We start from the raw sequence: 25,451 nt of genomic DNA on the forward strand, positions 1-25,451 counted from the left end.
ACTTTATCTTTCTTGGTCTTCACTTTCCTTGCCTATCAGATGATGCTCCTTCCAATTTTAAAATCTGGAAATTAAATGATAAAGATTTCTGAAACTATATGCAGAAACATCTTTTCCTACAATCTGTATGTCTCTCTTTTACTACCCAATTTTCTCCTAACATATTCTCTTCTATGTTTTGTGCTTCTGGATATTCCCCTCTTCTGCTCAACATCTGATGACGGAAGGGATTATAATGTCGTCTTTTTGTCTTTCTGAACTATTCAAGACGGCATCCAGATCTGAGTGTCCCTATATGAATGTTGCTGAGTGATTGTTATCTGTGGATCTTTGGTGGTAATTTGGTGATGCTGTGACAATTCTATTGTCATAGAACTTATAAAAAGTCTGCAGAGATTCTGAAACTCTAGATACACATGGACTAACTGAAGTATGATAGTGAATTGTTTTTGCCTTTGCTTCTTATCTTAGCCTGTTTTGTTGGACCTTATTGATAAATACACTGTACACTTATACACAACCCAGGCTTGGCTGCATATGTTTAACATTCAAAATGATGAGCACTTTGGAAACACTTACTCTGTGATGAAGCTATTATATATTATTTGACTTGTAAGTTTGCAATCAGATTTTTTAACTCTGGGGTGCTGACTAAAAATCATGGCTGTATTTAGTAGTTAATTTAAATAAGTCACTGAAGAGGTTAATGGATGAGCTACAAACGCATATTGATACATACAATATGATATAATATGATACAAAATGATATGTTCCATACAGATCCATTCACTTGATATCTATACCATTTTCTTATTTATCTTATTACATTCTTTAGTATAAAGCCTTAATCTATATTGTATACTTCAATTGGAAAACCAAACCTTAAACTTGATTCTCTTTGTCTAATTCGTCAACTGGGATGAAATATACACTGTTTGATGCCTCCATGTGATTCATGTGTACTGATGAATTTCTTTTTAAACTTGCAGCAAATAGTGGCAGCAATAAATGCAGGGATTATACCTTTAGGAAACACCTCCAATCAAATCAGTCACTGGGATTTGGGAAGTTCCTTCTTCTTTGCTGGCACTGTTATAACAACTATAGGTAGGAGACAACTTATTTTGTTTTTTAATTTTGGTGCAGCTTGTGAGCTAAACTTCATGTTTGAATTTTGCTTTTACAGTTGGTCAAATTGGTATATGGAAGGTAGAAAGCTAGATTATAGTAAATTGATTTTGAAGAGAGGGTTTAAATGTTGAACAAAGGAATGATGGGAATGAATTATTGTACCAGAATACTAAGTTAAGTTTAAAATGCATGTGAGCCCAGAGCAAAGCATTTGAGTCATTTGACTAATGGATAGTAATGTCAAGAAATGGCTTGAAATGATGGTTTGGGGTCGGGGGGCAAGTAGTTTCAGATTTTCCTGCATCTTTGATTTTTTTAGTGTAGAAAGAAACAATTTAAGTACGGTTTTGACATTCTTTTCGTGAAGTTCTTATTTGAGATCACTTTTTTCAATTTGCAAATTTTAACTCACATTTCAAAGGATTGTTCCTGTTCTTATATGCTTGTCTATTATAATGAATTCAGGGGTTTTAAAGAAAATACATTGTTTTTGCAATAGCGTAAATGTATAAAAAAATCAACACTGAAATATGAGGATTACAAGAATAATTTAAATTTAAGCCCTTGCTGTTTGCCTTCTATTCATGTTTGTTGTCATGTAAAAAGGACCACATACTGGAGCACAGTCTCTTTTTGGATTGACGATGCATACACTCAGCACCTTCTTGGAAACAGAATGGGTATATATACATGACTTTGCTTCTGGTAGTTAGTCTTTCAGTGCCTAAGAAATATCCACAGGCTATAAATACAGACCCCATAGTGAAAATCACTTTGCCACACTGTGGGGACTGGGAAGAGTTACAGCTGTCTTTTTTCATGGAAGGCGGTGGGTTTAAAGCATAATTTTCAAGATAGGGAAGGAAATGACTCATCTCAGTTATGAAGGAATTTTAAGTGGAAGAAGAATTCTTCCCTTCTACATATGCTTTTGATGAGATTTCCTCTTATGGGCCTGGTGTCTGATTTTGGGGTGTGAATTATGATTCTTAAAGTTTTCATTTTAGTATGTGATGCCATTGATAAATTATGAAGTAGATAATGTTTTCAAATCAGTGCTTTATATCAACTCCGAAATAAGAGGACACAGACAGTATATGGATGAACTCTTGCTTAAAGTTTTCCTTTGAAGGGAGACAAACCATAAGAGACTCTTAATCTCACAGAACAAACTGAGGATTGCCTGGGGAGGGAGAGGGTCGTTGGGTTATGGACATTGGGAAAAGTATGTGCTATGGTGAGTGCTGTGAAGTGTGTAAACCTGATGATTCACAGACTGGTACCCCTGGGGCTAATCATACATTATATGTTAATAAAAAAGATTTTTCCTTTGAGAAACATTTGTAGAGTCCTGGAATTACCCGAATCCACTGTAATGCCTCTTTGTACTTGGTCACGTGCCAGTGAAAACAATACCTGAACATGTTGATTTTTGCCTCTGTGAAGAGGTCAAGGAACTATATTTACTCTTACATTTCCACCAGCTAGGTCAAAATTGGTGTGGCCGTGAAAACCTGGAGGAATGGCAACCTTGATTTCTAACCATAATAACAGGTTAACTTTGGAGCTTAGACGTCTTGGCCCATTTCTACTATGGAAATAACTGTTTATTGTATAAACTACTTAGAGTCTAGAAGGGGGGGGAACCTCACAGACCGAGTGAGAATGGTTTGCTTCTGCCCCATGAAAACTCAAAAGTTCAGGTTCTAACTCCTCATGACCACCGCTGAATTATTCTGCAAGAGACTTAGTCATTATACTGACTTACGGTTGCATCATGTGTTTGTAAACAGTCTCATTTTTTGAATCCCAAATTCAGTAAGTTTTGCAGACATATACTTCCACACATGAAAAAATAAACCATTATTACCAGCCTTACCCCAAATTATAGCCATTAAGCATAGGAGCTGATTATTCCAGTTGTGTAGGTAGCTTCCGACAGCCCAAATCGCCTCCTGTTCTATCTCAGACTTTAGTTTTAGGTGGATTAAGTCATTCCAGGTCACCCACATTTCCTCCACGTTCTTTTATTCCCAGGTCAAGGTCATATCCTCTGATCTTAGACTAGATCATGGTCTAGGACAGGGCAAAAATTTTGCCTTCTTGCATATGTGTCCATTTGACATCCAAATCACCATTCAGTAGAATTCAAAGTATAATTATTAATCTTCATCGTGATCATAATCGTGTGAGCTTTGACGTGGTTTTTAGCAATCTCAGAAATTGTAACCTCTAGCGCTAGCTGCATTGTATTAGTCATTTAAAGAAAGAATTTGAGACAGTTTTGGAGGAAAAATTGCAGTGGCTTTTATGGAGAGCGTGATATAGGTGAGGCTTCCCAGGGCTGCATAAGCTGCTGCTGTCCAAGATTCATCTATTTGGCATTATCAATTTGTCTAAGAAGCCACAGAGACTCTTGCTGTTCATGGGAAATATGTCCAAAAGAAGTTCAACTATATGAAACAGATTATTAAAATTTAAGGCCTAATTTTAGAAACTTTCTTTATATATCTGCAAACTCTTTCCAAAATCATACACTTCCAAACCCTGCACAAGTTCCATTCCACAGTTGCACAGACTATAATCCAACCTTGACTGTTCTCATTCCCTCAGACCTGATTTACAGTCTATCAATCAGTTCTGTTGGCTCTGACTTTAAAGTACATCCATAATGTAACCACCACACAACCATTCAAACTGCCACCATTTTGGTCCAAGGCGGCATTGTCTCAGTGTCAACATCCTTGCAGAAAGAAGCCTTCTGTCTCTGTGCTCTCTACCTCGGAGCAAACACTGTACTCCTGCCCACCTCACCTAGTGAGATGCACGTTCTCTGAGGTTTGGGATTTTATGTGTTTGAGTCTTTTCTGTATCCCCATGCTTGACCCATAGTGGATGCTTAACAATCGGAACTAATAACAAATAAACATTCAATGGTATGAACTGTGGCCTGTTGTAAATTATGTAACACTAAATTGACACCTATTATACTACATTCTTAGCTCTTTCAACAGATTTTAGTGCCAGCTGTTTTGCTGGTTTGTTCATTTATTTATTCAACAAATAATACAGCACCATCACTCTGCTACTATCAAGATAAAAGATAAATTACTTGACCCTAAGCTGCACACATACGAATAGTCATTTATAATATAGAGTACTACATGCTATGGGTTAAGAGTATTTAATGGGAATCTATAGGAACTACACTTTAGGTAGATACCAGGATAGGATGATGGGTAAGGAAGGGACAGTACTTTCCTTTTCTTAGGAAATGTGTCCCAGTTGAGACCTGGAAGAGAATTAGGAGTTTCTCAGGTGAATGAAGGTGGAAAGGGAATATTCTAGGTATTGGGAGTTTGTGTGGACAGATTAGGGCCAAGAACATTATGTTCTGGGGCGCCTGGGTGGCTCAGTTGGTTGGACGACTGCCTTCGGCTCAGGATGATCCTGGAGTCCCGGGATCGAGTCCCGCATCGGGCTCCCAGCTCCATGGGGAGTCTGCTTCTCCCTCTGACCTTCTCCTCGCTCATGCTCTCTCTCACGGTCTCTCTCTCAAATAAATAAATAAAATCTTAAAAAAAATTATGTTCTGTTTGGGGATTGCAAGTTATCTAAAATTGTTGTCTGTGGTCAAAGGGACGCCTCATCAGGACCATGTAAATCAGTAAGTCAGCATGAGTGTCTCCTGTTGGATCAGTGCTACTTCTGCCACTGCCAGGATAGAAGGGACGCAGCCACTGCTTGCAACCCAATTTGGGATAGAAAATGTACACTTATGAAGTAACTGAAGGATAACAGAGCTAAGTCTTGTATAATCAAATGTTGTATGGAACAGTGGTTCAAACAATGGTTTAGGAATTGAGAAAAAGGAAAGTATATGTGGGCTGGAGCTAGGAGGAGAGGTCTAATGAGAGAAGTTGGATTTCAGCTATAGCTTTGAAGGAAACGTTTTGGTTTAGATCAATGGAGGGGAAAAGGGCTTCCAAGTCATGACAGAGCTGACTGAACAAGAATACAGAGAGTGACCTGAGCTTGGTTTATTTTGGGGATAGAAAAGTAAGTATTTAAATGGGCTATAGGAATTGTTTAAAGAGTAGCAGGAAATACTATTGACCGATTTAGCTGGGAAGAATACGGTTGAATATAATGTGATTCCTGAGACCTACTATAATAAGATAGAACATGGGTTGGTTTGGGGTTTTGTTGTTGTTGCTGTTGTTGGAAAGCGAAGTGACAGGTTAAAAGTGACATTAGAAGATGCATCTGTCAAGAAGAGGATGTGCGGAGACAGATGGTGGAGACAGCAATTAGGAACCCATCCCAGTGACCCCCGGAAGGGGCATGGGAGGCTGGACCAGGATGGTTGGAGTTGGTGTTGCAAGAAGAGAGGAGGAAGACATGATGCTGAAGTAATTAGATGCAAGAATCAACAGGCCTTGGTGACTAATACAAGTTGAACATTGAAATGAATATTTAAGAAGCAGGCTTGCAACTCTTCCGCAGCGCTAGTCTATCCGGTGAAGAGAAGAGAGTTTAAAAATGGCCAAGATTTCCTACGTTGTGTTCTATGTGGTAGCTTCGTTTTCATAACCCTCCCCCCAACATTGGCTTGTTTATTCTTTAGTTCAGACAGACTAGGAATACAAGGTAGATGGGCTCCCTCCTGAAGCTCTCATTAGGGCTGACGAGACCAATGGTCAATCAGTACATGAAAAAAAGCAAGACCATTGCGGATGACAATAAATGCTACCCAGGAAGTTCATGTGTGGTGTTAGACAGTAGATCAACGAGCCAAAGCAGGGAGCGGGACATGATCTAAAGAAGACTGATTTAGGAGCTCTCTGAGCAGGCGACATGGAAGCTAAAACCGGAAGCGGGAGAAGAGATCAGCAAGGTAGCGCAGAGTGCAATGATGTGTTCACGCAGAGGGCCAGCAATAGCGAAGATCCTGAGTGGGACAGATGTGAGCATATTCAAGAATTTCAGGTGAGGCCCTGTGGCAGGACCTGGAGGAAGAAGCAAGGTTAGCAAGATTAAGAGGAGCCAGGGCATGTGGGACTCGGCACATCATAGCAACAGTCTGAATGCAGTGGGAAGCCACTGAAAGATTTAAGCACAAGACGGGGAAGATGTGACTCAGCTGACATTTGGAGGGCATGAGGGAAGCAAGAAGACCAGTGAGACTGTGATCCCATCGAGGTGTCAGGGTGGCTCAGTCCATTGAGCATCTGACTCTTGATTTCAGCTCAGACCGTAATCTTGGGGTCTTGAGATCAAGGCCCGCATAGGGCTTCACACACAATGGGGAGCCTGCTTAAGCTTCTCTCTCTCCCTCTCCCTTTGCCCCCCCCCCCACCAAAATAATCTTTTAAAAAGTGAAGAAGGTAATTCCATTAATCCCTCTGAGCGAAGACGTTGCCTTGAACTAAGGAGGTGGCCGGAAGGAGGGTAAAGCATGTATCTGTCCCCATCTTACCCTCCTCACTGCCAACTTAACAGACACAGGATTAAAAAAAGAAAGCTTACATGGAAATATACTAATCCTTGAGCATTGTGCCGAAGGGGGACTCTTTGTGTCTTCTGTTTTAAGTTATTTTAAAGCTAATAAGAAATCCCCTAAACTCTAGGACAATCTGTTGGCAAAAATGATGTAATGGACAACTGGATTCTATTTTGAGTTCAGTTTAAGTATTGGAATAAAATGTCAGATGATTTGATTACCTGGAGGCATTAAAATATAATGAAATTATCCCCAGCGGAAAGTAAATTGGAATGCCTGAGCCAGGATTTGCCCAAGTTTATCACTCAATCATGGTCTCTGAGCATCAGAATGCAGATAACAAGGGCCCCACTATGGTCCCTAGCAACTGTGAGATCCCAGAGCATCACGCTGAGACTTTTGAAAGACATTTTTGGAGTCGCAGTTCTCCTATTTACAAAGGACTCTTGTTTCCTATTCCTTGAGTCTAGAGATTGAAATCAGTTATGTAGCGTCTGTGTTTATTTTTCCTGTATTTCGAACCAGCCACTAGAACTTTCAGTTTGCTTTTAACCCTCTATTGAATTGTTTTTTTTTTTTTAAGATTTTATTTATTTATTTGACAGACAGAGATCACAGGCAGGCAGACAGGCAGGCAGAGAGAGGGAGAGAAGGAAGCAGGCTCCCTGCAGAGCAGAGAGCCCGATGCGGGACTAAAGCTGTTATGGGAATGGTCACAGACTTAACGGCAAACCCGTTTGGCTTGTTGATAACACAATGCTTAATTGATTAGAAAAAGAACAACAATAAACCACAACCCAAAAAAGGAAGAAAAAAATTAAGGTTTAGGGGAACTTGTTGCAAGAAGTTCCAAACAGATCGATACTGGAAAGGCGGAGGGTATATTGAAAACTGAAGTCCTCTGTGTTTCTTCAGCAGGAAATTTACCATTTCTGTTGGACATGGTAGGAAACTATACCTTCAAGAGTGAGGGGAAACTTGTAAGAGTATTTTCTGTTCAGTGTTGTGATTTCATGAAACCACTATCTGAACTTGGAAATGAATAGACTTGAAGCAGGCGTGTAGAATTTGACAGAGAGCTTTCTCCCAGGGGGTGGTGTTATTGCAGGTTTGGGTGTTGGGTGTTACCTTATTAATTTAGTACACTCATAATTCTGTGGCATTTCACTAGTCTTTTGGCTGTTCTCAGAGAACTGCAGATTAGATTCTGGAAACTGTTATTTTTATTTATTTGTTTTTAGAGGGGGTAGCTGAGTCCAAAACCCCACACCGGGCTCGATCTCATGATTCTGAGATCATAAAGTGTGCCCAAATCAAGAGTCAGATGCTTAATTGACTGAGTCACCCAGGTGCCCCTAGAAAAACCCATTTTAAAGGAAAGTTAAACTCTTTCAGGCAGCTTAAAAGGCAAATAGTCTTGGGAGGTAACTTCTAGCACTGACCCTGCAATATCCTTGCATTTTTCTTTATGGCAGTTTGTTGAAGTGGATGTTCATTTTTCCAAAATATGTAATTCTGGTGTTGTTCATTTCAAATACAGGCGTTGGAATTAAGAAGTTGTTTTGGGTCTTTGATTCTGTTTCTCTTCCCATCCACCTAAATTAATGAAAATAAACCCTATCTCAGGATATTAACATATTTTCCTGCCATTTGAAATCTTCACCTAGGTTCATTTATTTCCTAAGTTAACATGTTTTTCTCAGAGAAAATGCCTCATGCATGGTAGTTAAGTTGGCAGAGTACAAAATTACATTTGACAGGAAATAAAGCAGGATTATTGCATAAATACATTGTAGACTCCAAAGCAATAATGAAATAGTTATCCTTTCTCATTGGCACATGTATGTTACATCAGTCACAAGTTCAATTCAGAGCCCCTTGTTCTCAGAATCCTGTGCTGACTGTATGGGGATTAGGCAGCATGAGGGATATAATCTTCCCAGGAGTGAGGAAGCATTTTTGTTTGTTTTCGGTAGTAGGAAAACTCATAGCAAGGTAGTACAGATCTGACAGAAACTGGAGGGCCCAGAGAAGGGGGTTGCTGGCTATGGTATCAGCATTGGGGCCATTCATTTGTTGGCTATGTTCAAGTCAGGAATTGCTTGTGTTCTAAAAAACCAAACCAACAAAACTTTTATATATTTCTTCATACTTTTGGGAAGTTTGCAATAATGTATTTTTAATCTTCTGGAAAGTCATCACTATCAAATGTGATCAAGAAATTACCCCCAAATTAGAAGCAAGCAGTGGCCATGAAGTTCATGCCCTGAATAAATTCAGAATCTATTTCTTTCCATTTTCCATTTTTTTCCATGCTACCATTGACATGTAGCACTGTTGGTCATGGATTATAGATTCTACAGAGCATTTGACCGACCACCATGTATGCAGGTATTGCTCTGAATGAGACTAAAACTAAGTGAGATGATTATCGGAAAAATACTTTTTGTAACTGTCTCAAATATTTCATTTGATAAAGAAGGAACATTATAGTATTTATCTGGACATGTCTGCTTGCAGCTAGTAATTATGCTACATAGTTGTTGTCTTCCCAGTCCTTCCTGTATGTATATGAAATTTGTTAGACCTGTGCAAGCTTACTCTTGGACAATCGGCTTTGTTATTTATGTGGTACTATAAATGTAACATGATATTTACAAAAGAAGTACCTGGCCCAGACGATGTTCATGTGTGAGTATGGTGGCGGCAGTGCACGTGAACCACATTACAGATACTACTCTAACCTCAAATTGGAATTTCATGCAGCCAACTCTTAGTTCTAACATACCATTGGGGGAAGTATTGATTATATGAACAATCAAAAAGTCATGGTTCATCCAAAAATGCACACTAATTACTGATTAGTAACTAATTTATAACTCATTTCTCGTACTAAATAGTAACACTAATTACTAATCTTAAACTGTCCCCCTTTCAACTTTATTATTAAAATGAAAACAACAACTATGGGGGCAAATTTAGTTGGCGTGCTGGACCTCTTCCTTCTAAGCTTAGGTTCCCCTCTTTGGCGATGCTAACAAAGTGAAATTTCCAAGGGTAAGTAGCAAGAGAAGAAAAAAGGAAAGAGGGGATATGAAATAAGTACTAATAAGTACTAATCTGCCCAAGTAGCTTAGTTAATTTCAGTGGCATCTGTAGATCATGGAAGTTATGCTTTAAATAAAAAAAGAGATGTGGGCATAAACTCCTAATATACATTGTACTACAATTAAATAATGTGCCGAACTTTTTTTAGGTAGCTACGTTACGCAGCTTTATTCCTGCAGTACAGTTTAGGATGAAAGTATTTCTCCTTGTTTTTTAAAGAAACGATACAGTAGAAGGAATATAAGTTGTCACTGCAGAAAATCTAGTTCAGGTTTGTTTGTTTTGTTTTGTTTTTTTTTTTTGCATTTTTTTATTAATTAATTTATTTTCAGAAAAACAATATTCATTATTTTTTCACCACACCCAGTGCTCCATGCAATCCGTGCCCTCTATAATACCCACCACCTGGTACCCCAGCCTCCCACCACCCCCCCCGCCACTTCAAACCCCTCAGATTGTTTTTCAGAGTCCATAGTCTCTCATGATTCACCTCCCCTTCCAATTTCCCCCAACTCCCTTCTCCTCTCTAACTCCCCTTGTCCTCCATGCTATTTGTTATGCTCCACAAATAAGTGAAACCATATGATAATTGACTCTCTCTGCTTGACTTATTTCACTCAGCATAGTCTCTTCCAGTCCCGTCCATGTTGCTACAAAAGTTGGGTATTCGCCCTTTCTGATGGAGGCATAATACTCCATAGTGTATATGGAGCACATCTTCCTTATCCATTCGTCCGTTGAAGGGCATCTTGGTTCTTTCCACAGTTTGGCGACCGTGGCCATTGCTGCTATAAACATTGGGGTACAGATGGCCCTTCTTTTCACTACATCTGTATCTTTGGGGTAAATACCCAGGATTGCAATGGCAGGGTCATAGGGAAGTTCTATTTTTAATTTCTTGAGGAATCTCCACACTGTTCTCCAAAGAGGCTGCACCAACTTGCATTCCCACCAACAGTGTAAGAGGGTTCCTCTTTCTCCACATCGTCTCCAACACATGTTGTTTCCTGTTTTGTTAATTTTGGCCATTCTAACTGGTGTAAGGTGATATCCAGTTCAGGTTTTTGTTTCTGCCACTAGCTAAGGTGGTATTCTTGAGCCTTAATTTTCTCATGTGTCAGTTGGGCTCGTATTTTTCCCAGAGTTGTTGGAGAGTTAAATAAGATTATGTATGTGAAAATACTTTGCATCCTGAATGACAGTATATTATTTTAAAGTAAGCTGATTTTATTAGAGTAATTTTTATTAATTATTAAAATAAGCCAATATTATTTTTGCACATTTATTTGTATTAGTAATGTTAACAGAAAAAGAAATACATTTTTGTTTAAACCTTGAATGCATACATTTTCATTCTTATAATAATACATAAATGTTTGCCTTCACATAACTTAGTAAGATTTGCTCAAACCCATTATTCTCACAATGCTAAGTACCAGATTTGACCAGGTACTTCATGGAGTGAATGTAATTGTAAGTTAACTTCATGTATTTAATTTAAAGAAGTGATTTGATTGGTTATTTAAGTGATCCATAGATAGCCCAAAGTGTGATCATCAAAATAATATATAATGTACCCTTGAGGTGTTCCTATTATCTGAGTATCATAAAAATTAATATTTGTATAAATCTGTTTTCTATAGGATTTTTAAACATGTATGCTTTTATATTAGTTAGGGTGTGTTAAGTTATTTTCTGTAACAAACAATTCCCATATCTTGGTGGCTTTGCAAAATAAAAGGTGATTTTTTATTCATACTGTATATTCAGTGTGGATTGACAGGAGGACCCCACCCCATGTTCGTGCTCAGAGACAGGGGAATGGCCCTTCCTTGGTCAGTGTCCTTTCCTTTGGCCTAGGGAGCAGAGCATGGGAAGCTACACACTGGCTGATCAAGTTTCATGTCAGTGCACACATTATTTTCACTCAGGTGACATTGGCCAACCTAACTTTTAAGAGGCTGAGTGGGGAAATGCAGTCCTACCCTGACCCCAGAAGAACCCAGATATTTGGTGATAGCCCTAATTAATACCATAAACAAATATACTCATTAAATACCCCTCTTTTAAAGGTTACTTGATATTCAAATTAAACATTATAAGAAAATATATTTTATATTTTAATTTGCTTTCCCAAACTTTGTCTCTCTTAACACCATCACTAGAATAGGACTTTTTCCCCCATGTAATATTGGCTCCTATTGTATGATTATTGTGTTCCCAAACCACCTCCCTATATAATGGTTTCGTCAGTGAAACTATCTCAAAGTTAAAAATTGATATGTAAAATTCTCACTTTAGCTTTTAGGCAGAAATTTTGCTGTTATTGATGATATTATTTAGGGATTCCATTAGCATGTAGAGCATTTTAGTAATGATCTTGTAACCTGATCAAAATCATGATGATAAAAACATTAAAACTGGGAAAATAAATTAAAAGACTAAGTTGTTTTCGATGTAGAGGCAAAATAATGCAGGGGTCAGCAAACTATGACCTGTGGGCAAAATCTGACCTGCCACCTGTTATGTAACTATTAGAGCACAACCACACCCTTCATTTTAGTATTGTCTTTGGCTGGCTTTGTGCTATAACAGAGGTCCCCAGGCCCGCAAAGCTGAAAGTATTTACTATCTGGCCCTTTACAGAAAAAAAAACAGTGAACTAAAGGAAAGAGTGTAAAGCAAGGAAAAAAGGATAGAGTTGATAAAGAGAAGCCCTAGATTTGAGACTTGGTTCTAATATTTATTTATCATGTGAGTTTGGCTACATCATTGAGATTTTCTGAGTTGTGTCCTCATGTGAATGTTCTAAGTGGTTTCCTAATAAGTGAATAATAATAAATGTACTTGCTACCTCACAGCACTTTATGAACACTCAAAGAATAGTATATTTAATAATGCTGTACAACTATGTACAAAATATTGATCCTTTTTCAAGAATATGCTGGCTTTGTCCCCTCATTGTCCAATGAAGGTTGACATAGCCTTGTGACTCAAGTTCTGTGAACTCTGGAAGGTGTGTGGATGAGCTTTAAGGTTTATAATCATGCTTCCTGGAGAGAGGGTCCACAGTGTGTATCAGATTCTCAGAGGGGTCCATAATCCTTAAAAAAGGTTTAAAACCATTGGCTTAGATAATTTTCAGGCTATAAAATGTAATTTGGGGGGTACTTCAAAAATTGAGGGAAAACCATATTAGAAGACATAACAGCAGTATGATCATACTAAATAATTGCTTGGAGAACTGAGGCTTGTGCTCAGAAGGAAACCATGAGAAATTACAGTTCTCAAAAGAGGAAATCTTATCCTATTGCTGAGTTCTAAGTGATATTATAATGGCAGGTAGTTTCGGTTCTCCCAAACTCTGGCATATTCTGAGTTATTTTCTGTAAACATGGTAAGAAATGTTCTATTCTAGAACACTAGAGTGCCACCGATCCCAACCCATGACATTCTGCATTTCAAAAATTCAGAAAGAATTTAAGAAATTGGCGAAATAATTTAAGAAAATGAAATTTAAGTGTCGGGAAAAGGAGCCCATGTATTTTCCTTGGGAGAGATAGTAGGGGGTAGAAATTGCAGGCCTATGATAATAGAAAGCAGGTTGTTGGGATTATGGACATTGGGGAGGGTATGTGATTTAGTGAGTGCTGTGAAGTGTGTAAACCTGGTGATTCACAGACCTGTACCCCTGGGGATAAAAATATATGTTTATAAAAAATAAAAAAATTAAAAAAAAAAAAAAGAAAGCAGGTTGTTATAATAAAGATACCCTTAATATGGATAATATTCAAAAGAAAAAAACAGCATAAACCTGATTATAAATTATGTTTCATAAAATTCTATGTCTTTCTGCAATGTTTCCTGCTCACTTTTATAAATGTTTGCTCAGAGTCTAAGGATGTACCATGCTAATTGCCTTTCAAACTTCATAGAAACTCTAGGAAAGGTATAAATCAAGGCAACTCAAGATTTTTGTTTATGTCAGTATAGAAAAAAAATAATACTCTTTTGTGTGACAACACTGGGCATGAAAATAGTGAGGAATTCATGGTATGCTCACTTAAAATCAAACGCTATATACCTTTACTTAAAAATTTAATAAGAAGTACATGTACATGATTAAACAAATGCATGAGAAACAAATAAGCAATCTAAAAATTATAGAGTGACAGCGAAGTGTCCTGCCTGCAGCTGACCCCCAATCTCGTCCTCTACAGTCAACCACTGTTACGTATTATTCTGAACATCATTTGGGTGTGTGGGGGTGTGTCGGGGTGTAATTAACATATGCAGTGTCCTTTATGTTACAAGTGAAAGCTGTTCTCTGCTTTGCTATTTCTGCATAATAATGGTCTTGAAAAATTTTTTCTTATTACTTCCTAAAGATCTGCTTTATTTTATCAGCTGCATAGTATTCCATTTTAATGATACATTGTATCTCTGCCACTTTGATGGTCATTAGTTTTTGTCACTAGGAACAATGCAACACTGCTGTTTAAATGTTATGTCACACACACACACACACACACATATATATATATGATTTCACATTTCTTTGATCCAATATCACTTTTTAACAGTCCTTCTGTTATGCTTGTCTTTTTAAAAAATCATGATTGTGATTATTTTGTTAATCAAGATTATTTTGTTATATCAATCAGATATAGATTGATCTTTTTTTCAATTGAAAAAAGATCAATATGATTGATAGAAAGAAAAATGCAGAAAACTATAAAAAAGGGAAGTAACTGTCTATGACTACATTTCCTTGTAGCCATGTACCTGTGTGTGCTTCCTTGATATAGTTGACATAGTTGATATCCTATCAAAATCACTGATTTTTTAGAAATACTTAACATCATCCTTAAAGACACTATAAATTTGAGCTGGTTGGCCTAAGATACTTGCCATTGGATAGGTTATTAATCTTCCAAATTAAAAACTAAAAACAATGGCTCGGGTCTTTCAATATGAACTTCAAAGATCCAGAAAGTCATTCCTTAATCTACTTGTCATTTGTGATGGCTACTTGTTATATACTGTGCTGCTTTACCACTGTAAAACAGAAAAAAAAAAAAAAAACTATTTTTTTCATTATTCCCTAGGCAACAAGATCCAGTCATCTAAACTGTTGTATAATCCACCATAAGATCCAACATATGTCACTCAAACTGTGAGAGAAAGAATTCAGCATGCCATAAAAATACCTTGTTATTATGAGGATTTATCTCACAATTATTAGCTTATGTAAGTTGTCAGACTGTTTTTTCACTGAAGCTACATGAGTGAAATAAATATTTGCATGTCTGCAAATGGCTTTCTTGCATGAAAGGTAATTTTGTCGGATATAAGATTCTAGAATCACAACTTTTCCCCATCACACCCTGGAGATAGTTCTGCATTGTCTTTTGGCATTCGCTCTTAGGAGAAGTTTGATACTGGCCTGATTTTTCTTCCTTTATTGGTAACCTCTTCTCCCTGTCTCTTTTTTTTTGTTTGAAGATCTTCTATTAATCTTGCAGTGGTTTCATTTATTTTGGTTTTTTAACCTTTCTTTAATTATGTTTTTGATTGTTCTTTTCTGATGATTGTTTTTCTACCTCCAGGGACACTGACAATTTTTGCATTGTTCTTTGCTCTCAGTTTTCTCTATATATTATTGACATTTTGAAATTCCTTCTACCTTTATTTTTTTCTATAATTCTGGAAATTCTTTTGTGTTCTGTAAGCTGCAGCAATGGTTAGAATTTTTGCTATTTCAGTTCTCCTTATTATCTTAAATACAGATTTAATTTTTGCAGTTGTACAGTTTTCTTTCAATATTATATTATCCTATCCATCTTTTTTTCTTTATTTAATTTTGTCTTTAGATCTCAGTGAATTCATTTTTTGGTGGCTTTAGACTCCAGATTTATAGACCTAATGTTTTATTCTCTCCTATCATGCCTTCCAGACATATTCTGGGCTCTGCAGTATACCACTTTCAGAGATGTTCTCTTCCTCTTACTCATTCATTCACTTGGCAAATATTTATTGAGCAACTATTAAGTAGTGTCTAGATGGTTGGAATACATCAAACAAACAGACAAAAAAAAAACTAGTGAGAGATTTAACAAGGAACTAAATTATATGGCATGTTAGATGTTAATTATAGAGCTGTGGGGAAAAAATAGATAACAGAAGTAGCCTTAGCTACTGGTGTGTGCATTTCAGTCTACTCCCCTCTCCTGAGTGGAAAATCCTCCCATATTCTCCATGTACAGGCTCTGAATTGCTATAGAAACAAGGAAATAGTATTATTTTGTAGTTATTGTTATGAGCTATCTTTGAGACAATTCTGTTACCTTCCAGGGTTGGGCTTTCCTAATAGACTGAATTCAGGGCAAAGGAGTCCACATTTAGGACAAGGTCAGTCCTTCTCCTCATTACGTGTGTTCATGCTTCACTTGAAGGTCCTTTTCTTTTTTTTAACATGTGTTCATGCTTCATTTGAAGGTCCAATGAGGGTATGCAAGATACTAAGACGTAAGGATGCTTTCTGGTGCGAATCAGTGGTTTTCATACTCCCTCCACACCCTCCATCTCCGGGAATCCCCTTTAAATTAGACTTTCTGAATTTCAGACAGATATGAAACAGAGAAGTAGACCTGTTTGTGCGTGAGTGTCTGTCTGTGGTGGGGCAAGGGATGGTGGGCTGCGTCCGAGGTCCGACAGCTTGTCTCGGCAGCAAGGCGGGACTTGGAGGTCAGACACATCAGTGTGTAGCACTGGCTGTGACTTCTGATAGCCCTTACGTATTTTACTTAACATTTCTGAGCCTTGGTGTAAATAAGTCTTAAAACTTACTTTCAATACGTTTTATTAAATGAGTGTTACTTTGGGAATCAACTGAGAAAATACCCATTCTTGGATTAGCCAACCAAGGCACTGAAAGGTTAAATAATATGCCTAAATCATGCAGCAGGTACACGGCTTTAGTGAGGTTTTAAACCCACAGAACTTGGGTATGGTGTTGGCACTTGTAACCTCTGATCTCTGTGTTGCATCCTATGCTGAAAAAAAGTAGAATCGTTATGTTTTATCATGAATTGTGAGTGAGCTGATGATAACTGTCTAGATAGATAACTATCTACTATCTCTCTCCTAATGGTTAAGAACTTAGTTCTAGACTCCACCTTTCTAGGTAAAGGGGCTCTGCCATTGTTACCTTTGGAAAATTTACAAGTAATTGGCAGAAAATAGGCTTAAAATGCACTGGACGATGTGCTCTTCAGCACTCTTTTGACATATAAATTCTGAATCAAGCACAGTATAGCCATCTTCCATTACCACGTGTGTGAGGAGACCTTGTATGATGTTTGAGCTAAAACGGCCTTACCGTTTTGTTGTTGATGGTATAGTTTTTAAACATGTAAATGTACATCCTTGGTTTTCTTCCACTGTATATCTTTACAAAAAATGAGAGGCACAGATAAATTAGTTGGAGGAAATTTAATTTGTCAAAATCAAAGAATACATGAGAATCTGATCTCCTAGCGGAGATGAATCTTTAAGATGCCAGTGGCTGTTGCATTTAAAGTGAATTTAATCAATGCCCTTTAATGGTTTTGGTGATGTTCTTTCATCAAAATGACCTGACTTCAGCTGTCAACACTCAGGGTCGCTATCTGGATAATTATGCATCTTCCAGATAGGTTGGCTGTGACACTCTCCCTTCTGTCTGACACAGGCCGTAGTTGATGAGTTTTGCATTACTGCCTCAAGGCAATAGACAAAGCAAGCATAGTTCCTTAATTTCGCGTTAAATCATATTAAATATAGACATTCAGCACTTGACAACTTTGCATTTTATGTCTTCAACCTATGCTCTGCTGTGATCACCCAACACTTGTCTTCTTGGCCTCAGTTTTCCATGTTTGTTTAATGAACGATGCAGTGAGAATTCCATTGGTCATTTCAACAGATTTGTTTTAAAAAGAACTGCAGATGCCTGGGCGGCTTAGTCATTAAGCATCTGCCTTTGGCTTAGGTCATTATCTCAGGGTCCTGGGATCGGGCCCGATTCGGGCTCCCTGCTCAGCGGGGAGTCAGCTTCTCCCTCTCCCACTCCCCTGGCTTGTGTTCCCTCTCTTGTTGTGTCTCTCTCTCGGTCAAATAAATAAATAAAATCATTTTAAAAATAAAAAACAATAATTTTAAAATGCAGATGCCTTTTTTTCCCTCAATTCATGGCACTTTGTATCATGAATATGGAAAACTAATAGGCCATCTCAGACAAGAGCCTGTCTAGCAATCCTCTGAGAGATGTCAAGTAGTTCTTCTACAACAGCAGCCTCTGCTGTGATCGTTCGGAGGTTGACCACTTGCTCTTGAAGGCAGAGATACTCTGAGAGCTGCCAACACCTGCTTGGCCCTGTCAGTGAGTGGTGAACTGCAGTAACTTCTGGCACTTCATTTCCAGGATTACTTCATTGGTTCAATAGCTGTTTTTGTCCCATCGCATAATCTGCAAAGGGGGAGCCTGAAAAGAAAATGCAGGCTCAACTCCTAACTTGAAACATGTTTCAAGTGAAAAAGCAAAATCATCCTCAGTGTCACCTTTATTTTTATCAATACCTGGCACTAAATTTGAGCATGGGTGGCAGTACCTGAGCTAAGGAAGTGAGTCTGTATGACCAGGAAAGAGACTTAAACTGCCACTGTGGGCCAGTTGCCATACTAAGACCCTTATGTCTATTAGATCACATAATCCTCATTCCTCTTTTAAAAATGGGAAGCTAAGGCACAGAGGTTTTTTAGTCATTTTCTCAGGAATTAGAGGGGGCAAAGCTAACATTCAAACCCAGACATTTGGACACCAGAACCCACAGTCTTAACCATCATGCAATACTGACCTCAATATACTTGAAAATAAATTCGAATGAGTGTATTTGACTTATTTTAGGAAAATGATTGCAAATCAAAGATAGTATAGCTTTTTTTACCATTCAGGTTATTCATGTCTATTAAGGTCCAACTTTCTAAAATGCAGAAAAATTTAATTTTTTGCATCTGTTGTTTCTATTGTATTACTTTTGGGGTGGTTTGATGATCGATTAATATATAGTTTTATCCTTTTACCACTTATAGTGTCAAAGAAAAAATTATTTAATGACACTCGTTAAAGAAGGTAAGACAAATCTTCTTTAGGACCATTGTGATAAGTATAAGGACTGTGATGTGGACGTTTGTAGTAGGGGAGAGAGATTGGGTTCAACTCTGAATACAACAAGGCAAAGTGGGAATTCATAGCCAAGGAGCAGGGAAGAGGTCAGTGAATAGAAAATTACTAGGAGAAGACATTAGGGGTAAGGGAGAATTGGGGCTAAAACAACCATCAAGATGATTGCTAGAGGCTGTTGGATATTCAGAGATTACCTTGGCAGTGGTAAAGGAGGAGGAACCTGATGGGCTGTGGAGAGTGATAAGATCTTTAGGATGGGGGAGTCTGTCTAAATGGACTGAGCAGGCTTCGTGCTAGAACTGGACTTAAGGACACAGGAGCCCAAGATTTAATCAAAAAAGAGAGCTCAAAAGAGCCTGACCAAACTCTGGTCAATCTTTGCTAATGGATGGTATAGTTTTATTTGTGGCTTGGTTTCTTTTGTTTTTGTCTTTTGTTTTTTAAGTAAACTCTACAGCCAGCATGGGGCTAGAACTCATGGCCCAAGATCAAGAATTGCATGCCAGGCCTCCTTATTTATTGCTTTTGTAGTTTATTGTTTGATACCATGTACGGTCAGGAATATGACATCAAATTGTACTGAAGGTCCTACTGGAAAATTGTTTTAGCAGTAACCATTAAAAGTATGATTTCCAGCAAATGTGTTATAGAAGCTCAGATTCCTGATTTATAAGCTCTCTCAAAACATGGAAAAATTTGGGGCACCTGAGTGGCTCAGTGGGTTAAGCATTCAACTCTTGATTTTGGCTCAGGTCATGATCTCAGGGTCTTGAGAGCCCACATGGAGCCCACATGGTGCTCTGCACTGGTCATAGAGCCTACTTAAGATTCTGTCTCCCTCTCCCTCTGTCCATGCCTGCTCCCTTTCCCATGTGTGCTTAAGCTCTCTTTCTCTCTTTGGAAAAAAAAAAAAAAAAAAAGTGGAACAACTCATCTTTCATATTTTTTACTAGAAGTAGTTCCCCATTTCTTTAGTGCTACTGGGTCTTTTTTCTCTTTTCTTGGGATAAAGGGAGAATTGGATAATAGCTAGTTAAATAGCACATGAATTTGCAGCCATTTATAGAAATACTTCATTACACCTTGACTAGATCTCTGTTTATTGGCTTGAGCATCAGACAAGAGAGTCAGCCAACATTTAGTGGTCATGCTTTATCAAAAATGCATATCTTGGGACGCCTGGGTGGCTCAGCTTGTTGGGCGGCTGCCTTCGGCTCAGGTCATGGTCCTAGCGTCCTGGGATCGGGTCCCGCATCAGGCTCCTTGCTCAGCCGTGAGCCTGCTTCTCCCTCTGCCGCTGCCTACCACTTTGTCTGCTTGTGCTCACACTCGCTCCTCTCTCTGACAAATAAATAAATAAAATCTTTAAAAAAAAAAATGCATATCTTTATGAGGCTCCTGGGTGGGTCATTTGGTTGAGCAACCTACTCGTGGTTTCGGCTCAGGTCATGGTCTCAGGGCTGTCAGATCCGTCCAGCCCTGGGTTGGGCTCCTCGCTCAGCAGGGAGTCTGCCTAAGATTCTCTCTTTCTCCCTCTTGCCCCTTCCCTGACTCATGCTCCCACACACTCTCTCTCTCTGAAATAAATAGATCTTTTGAGGGGCTCCTGGGGGCTCATCATTAAGCATCTGCCCTCGGCTCAGGTCATGATCCCAGGGTCTTGGGTTCGAGCCCCTCATTGGGCTTCCTGCTCAGCGGGAAGCCTGCTTCTCCCTCTCCCACTGCCCCTTCTTGTGTCCCCTCTCTTGCTGTCTCTGTCAATTAATAAATACAATAAAATAAATATTTTTTTAAATGCATATCTGTAAAATAACTCAGAATTAAATCTAAAACCAGTTCAATGTGCTCTCGGTGAGAGGCTTGCAGAAACTGAGAAAAACTTGAGATAAGCTGTTTCCCTCCTCCTGGGTTGTCTTCACTTGGGGTCTTCTCACCCGGGAATGGAGAGCAGCACTTTAGGACTAAATGTGCCCTTCCTTCTCCCCTGGCAAGACCTCCCTCTCCCTCCTCCCACGCCCTCACCAAGCACATCCTTGCCTGGGTGAAAAAAGGGTGGGATGTACTTCCAATGTACTAAAGAAGAAGCTGGGGGAGTTAGGCAACCATGCACAGGTAGATTATTATCATTTTTGGGCAAAATTCCTTTGCCAAGGGAATTTCCTCTCAACTTTTAGCTTTCAATATAGGTAATATAAGAGAATCTTGTTCACAAAAGTGCCTGGTAGCAATTTAATCAGATAGTCCTGATTTTAGAAAGGCTCAAAAACCAACAAGAAATACATACCTTCCTAAAGCTTTGTAACTTTACAATTGCGTTGTAGGATTTTGATTATATAAGTAGCAACTGAGGATAGCAAGGGAGCCATCTTGTGAAAGACTGTTTGAACTGCAGGCCCGTGGCTTCCGGGCCAAGTCCAAGTGTGATGATGTTGAAGTTAAAATGTCAAACAGTCCTTTGATTTAGTGACTTTAACTGACACCTTTGTTTTGATGCCTCTAGCCTTTCTTTTCCCGTCTAACTAGGTAAAACAGCAAATGGTGGCAAAATGTCACTGTATGTCGGAATGTCAAATAGTGGCCATGTCCAGGTGTGAATCCATACTCAGTGGCTATAGAACCGAGAAGAACTAACTTTGAGAAACAATATCTATAGTCTCGATCCCAAATACTTATCTCAAAGCAATTGAGTTAATATTTTAAGTCACCGTCTTGACGCTTAGCTAACTGTTTAAGGTTGAACACAGTATTTCACTTCAATAAGCCGCAGTTCCCACATTCAGAGCACAGGGATAATTAGTTGTGCTTAATCTCATCGGGTTGTGGACGTTTAGTTAGGTGTCCACAAGAAGGGATGAGCACTATATCTAGCACATAGTGAGAGAGCAATATTTAGTAAATAATAGTGTTGGCCCTTATTTTCTTTTGCAATGAAAATTATTTCATTATTTTTTATTATTGGTAATAACAACATAGTAATAGACTAATGCCATAGCCAGTCTAAAGGGGTGCTGTGATCAAGGTCATCCTAAATACAGAGAGACAGAGGCAGACTTACTTGAGACTGACGAGAGTTAAGTTTCAGAACCCCTGTTCCCACTTACATGGGTTTACTTTCTAATTTTGTATTCTTTTTCCTAAAGAGCCCCTTCTCCCTATGGCTTTAGACCCATAAACCCTGCCCCTATTACAGGTGTATAAATCCGAATCACTTCTGTAGATATTTAAAAATACATGTACACATTCCCGTCCCCTTCCAGTGGAAGACAATAATTTACTTGTTCTGGGGTGGATTTTTTTTTTTTTTAAGTTTCATATGTGATTCTGATGTGTACCCTTGTTTTAAAACCAGTGATCTGGAAGAACAATGTACAACTTTGTTAAAGTTCTGAAATGAATACATCTTTTTATCAAGACATGATTTAATTGTCTTTTAATTAGGATCACATTTTTCTGGAGACATATTTTCTTCTCCAGTGTTTGGTTGGGTTCTTTGCTATATAGCAAAGCTGTGACTTTGACTAGCTTTTTTAAAAAGACCAGATATGATGATTATCATTTCACTTCAATTTCTGAAAGGCTTGCTCTTTTTTAGGTTGCTAAGCGAGCACATGTTGAATTTATATTGTTCCTTTTCTCACCTACTTCCAACATCTTACTCTTATGCCCTATGATATTAATGTTTTTCTGCATCTAAAATAGTTTAAGTTGTTTTGTATTAAGGTAATATTTTAATTATTATTTTCAGAGGTAATTTTTAAAATACAGTTTGCCCAGATCAAGAACTTATCTTTTCCTTGTCAGTCCTGAATAAAATTAAAAGCAGTAAAAAAGAGAATCCTACTGTAGATTAATTTAGATATGAGTAAGTCTATTTAATTTTAAAATGAGATATTAATGAAAGCCCATAGATATTCTCAATTCAACCAGTTTTCTTGAACATCTGCTATAAGCAAAGCACGACACCAGACATGTAAAGGAAAGAAGAAAATTCTAAAACAGAATCCCAAGAAGTTTGTCACCAAGAAGTGAGGGAAAAGCATATGATTAAAGGACAAGAATTCATGTTAGAGTAATGCATAATTCCTCCAAAGGCAATGGGAAGTACTATTTGTTGAAAGAAAGCAAGATCCCACCTGGTTGGAAGAGGAGAGGATGCTGGGTGTTGGAAGGGGGAAGAGGAAGACAGACAGGATTTCAGCATGGTAACTGACGGGCCAAATTGGTACAACCATTGGAACAAACAACATGAAACATGTAAAGAATCAGAAACGTGGGCTCACTTTCCTCAACAAGTCATTATGATTTGGTGTTACTGGAAGGTAGAACGATTGTATAACAAGGAATATGGGGAAATAAGCAGAGGTAATTTGTACAGAAAGACCTTGGAACATCTAGCACTGAAAAGGAGTCTCAAGACGGCAGGTACTGTGCCGTGGGGAGGATGAACTATTTTGAGGCAGATTTGGATGAGAAAAGGCCACCCTCAGGCTGTCTTGAGGCCTTGAGGTAGTGGCAATGGAACTCTTAAGAGGGGAAGGGAACCAAAGGGTGGTGTTGAAGGGATCCGCCTTGCTACCTACAAAACCACGAGGCTTTAGGACCCGGGCATGAAGGAGATTTGAGAACTCTGGCTGTGCAGTGATTGATTTAAGCCTCGATGGTAGTGGCGAGGCTGTTCGTGTTGGGTCCTGGAATTGTGCGGATGAGACAGTGGCAAGACAAAGTGAGCTGCCACTGGAGTCATCTGCTGGTCACCACTAAGACAAAACTCTGAGCTACTGTTGGGAGGGAGATGACACTTGCCAGTCTGATTATCTTGAAAGGAAAAGTACTATTCAGAAGTCAAAGCAATAAATAAAACCCATGAAGACACACTGTGTGCAGAAGAGATTTTAAGGGCTAAAGAGAAAAGAGGGATGGCTTCATGCCGCTTCTTTTCATAACGCCACCATTTCGGTGAGATCCACAAGCAAACAGCTGTTTGAGAACATTCTAGATGCAAGCTCTGAAACTTCTTCAGGTTCTCTTGAAAACCTCAGCCCTTTTAGAATGAGGAGCTGCCAGAAGAGAATGCAGATCGCTGCCAGGAATGGGAGACAGTAGGAAGGGAACTTTTGGCAATTTGTTTAGACCTTGAGTGGAAATGCACCAGGACAGTAGTGATGACTAAGACATGGTGCCTAACCTTACAGAACTTCTGATTACAGAACTGAGGATTACAATCTGGTGAGAGAAGTCTTAGGATAGGCACATGTGTACGCAGGAGGGAGGTCAAAGTCAGTCTTGGTGGTGTGTAGCCAGGGCTCCAGGGAGGCTTCCTGGAGAAATTAATAGCTTACCTAAATAATGAGGGATTCTTAGGGGTGAGCCAGGTGAAGAGTGGGTGGGGTAGGGTGTGCGTTTGAGGCAGAGGAAGAAACATAGCAGGGCCCAGTAAGGAAGTAGTTAAGTTTGGTGAACTTATTTGTATTTTCATCTGTGTGGTACTTGCTTTTCACACAGGGTGAAATATTTGTCCCTCCAGAAGAGTAATCTGTTTGCTCAGCACTCCAGTTGAGTAATCATTCCATTTCCAACCTACTCGTGATATTTAAAAACAACAACAACAACAACAGTATGTGCTATCCCTGCCCTTATTCTATTTTTTTTCTGTTATTCCATCCCATTCTACAGTAGCTCAAGCTATTCTCTAAAGTTCTTGTGTATGTCTTGATCAGAGAACTTACAGGTATCTCGTATTTCCCTTAATACTATAAATAAGTCATATTCCATCCCATTTAGTACTTTGAAAGTAGTGCTCAAATATTATAATGCCATTGGTTTTTGCATATTTATCATGCCTTCAGCTATTTTGCTGAGCTTTTCTCTATACAATATTCAGTATTCTCTTGTATTTACTAGATATTTAATTCCACCCATAACTAAGACTTATCTTTCTTTTTATAATAATTATTCCTTTTCTATGTTTACTGCTATTGCTCATGCTAGAACTTGAAGAATAATACTATTTAAGAGTTGTAAAATGGATATCCTTTTCCCTCTGTTTTGTTTTTTTTTTTATTTGACAAAGAGAGAGAGAGAAGGAATACAGCGGAGGGAGTGGGAGAGGGAGAGGCAGGCTTCCTGCTGAGCGGAGAGCCCAGTGCGGGGCTCGATCCCAGCACCGTGGGATCATGATCTGAGCCCAAGGCAGATGCTTAATGACTGAGGCACCCAGGCACTCCACCCCTCTGGATATTTAGGAGGATTCCTCTTGTACTTTAATATTAAGTATGATATTGAGTGTTTTGAGATAGAATTCTGTGTCATGATAAGATAACTTTCTATTTCTAGCTCTCAGAGAACTATGAGAAATGGTGCAGAATATTGTCCAATGTCTTCTTGACCTACAAATGTATTTATAGCTATTCTGCTTTTACTATTGTGCAGTATTTCAAATAGTAGTAATGTCTACAAAGAGTCATATGCACATGACCATCTATC

The 25,451-nt window shown here is 38.6% G+C and overlaps 1 protein-coding gene across 5 annotated transcripts in view; it reads left to right on the forward strand.

Moving 5' to 3' along the window:
* The window catches only part of KCNK2 (potassium two pore domain channel subfamily K member 2), a 231,241-nt gene that overhangs the window by 119,654 nt on the left and 86,136 nt on the right, over nt 1–25,451 (forward strand). For all 5 annotated transcript variants that reach the window (XM_059146357.1, XM_059146359.1, XM_059146358.1 and 2 more), the window contains exon 3: nt 990–1,107. In XM_059146357.1, the coding sequence (XP_059002340.1) occupies nt 990–1,107 (118 nt within the window). The remainder of the gene's footprint in view (nt 1–989; nt 1,108–25,451) is intronic.

The sequence above is a fragment of the Mustela lutreola genome, chromosome 14, assembly GCF_030435805.1.
Source record: "Mustela lutreola isolate mMusLut2 chromosome 14, mMusLut2.pri, whole genome shotgun sequence".
NCBI lineage: Eukaryota > Metazoa > Chordata > Mammalia > Carnivora > Mustelidae > Mustela > Mustela lutreola.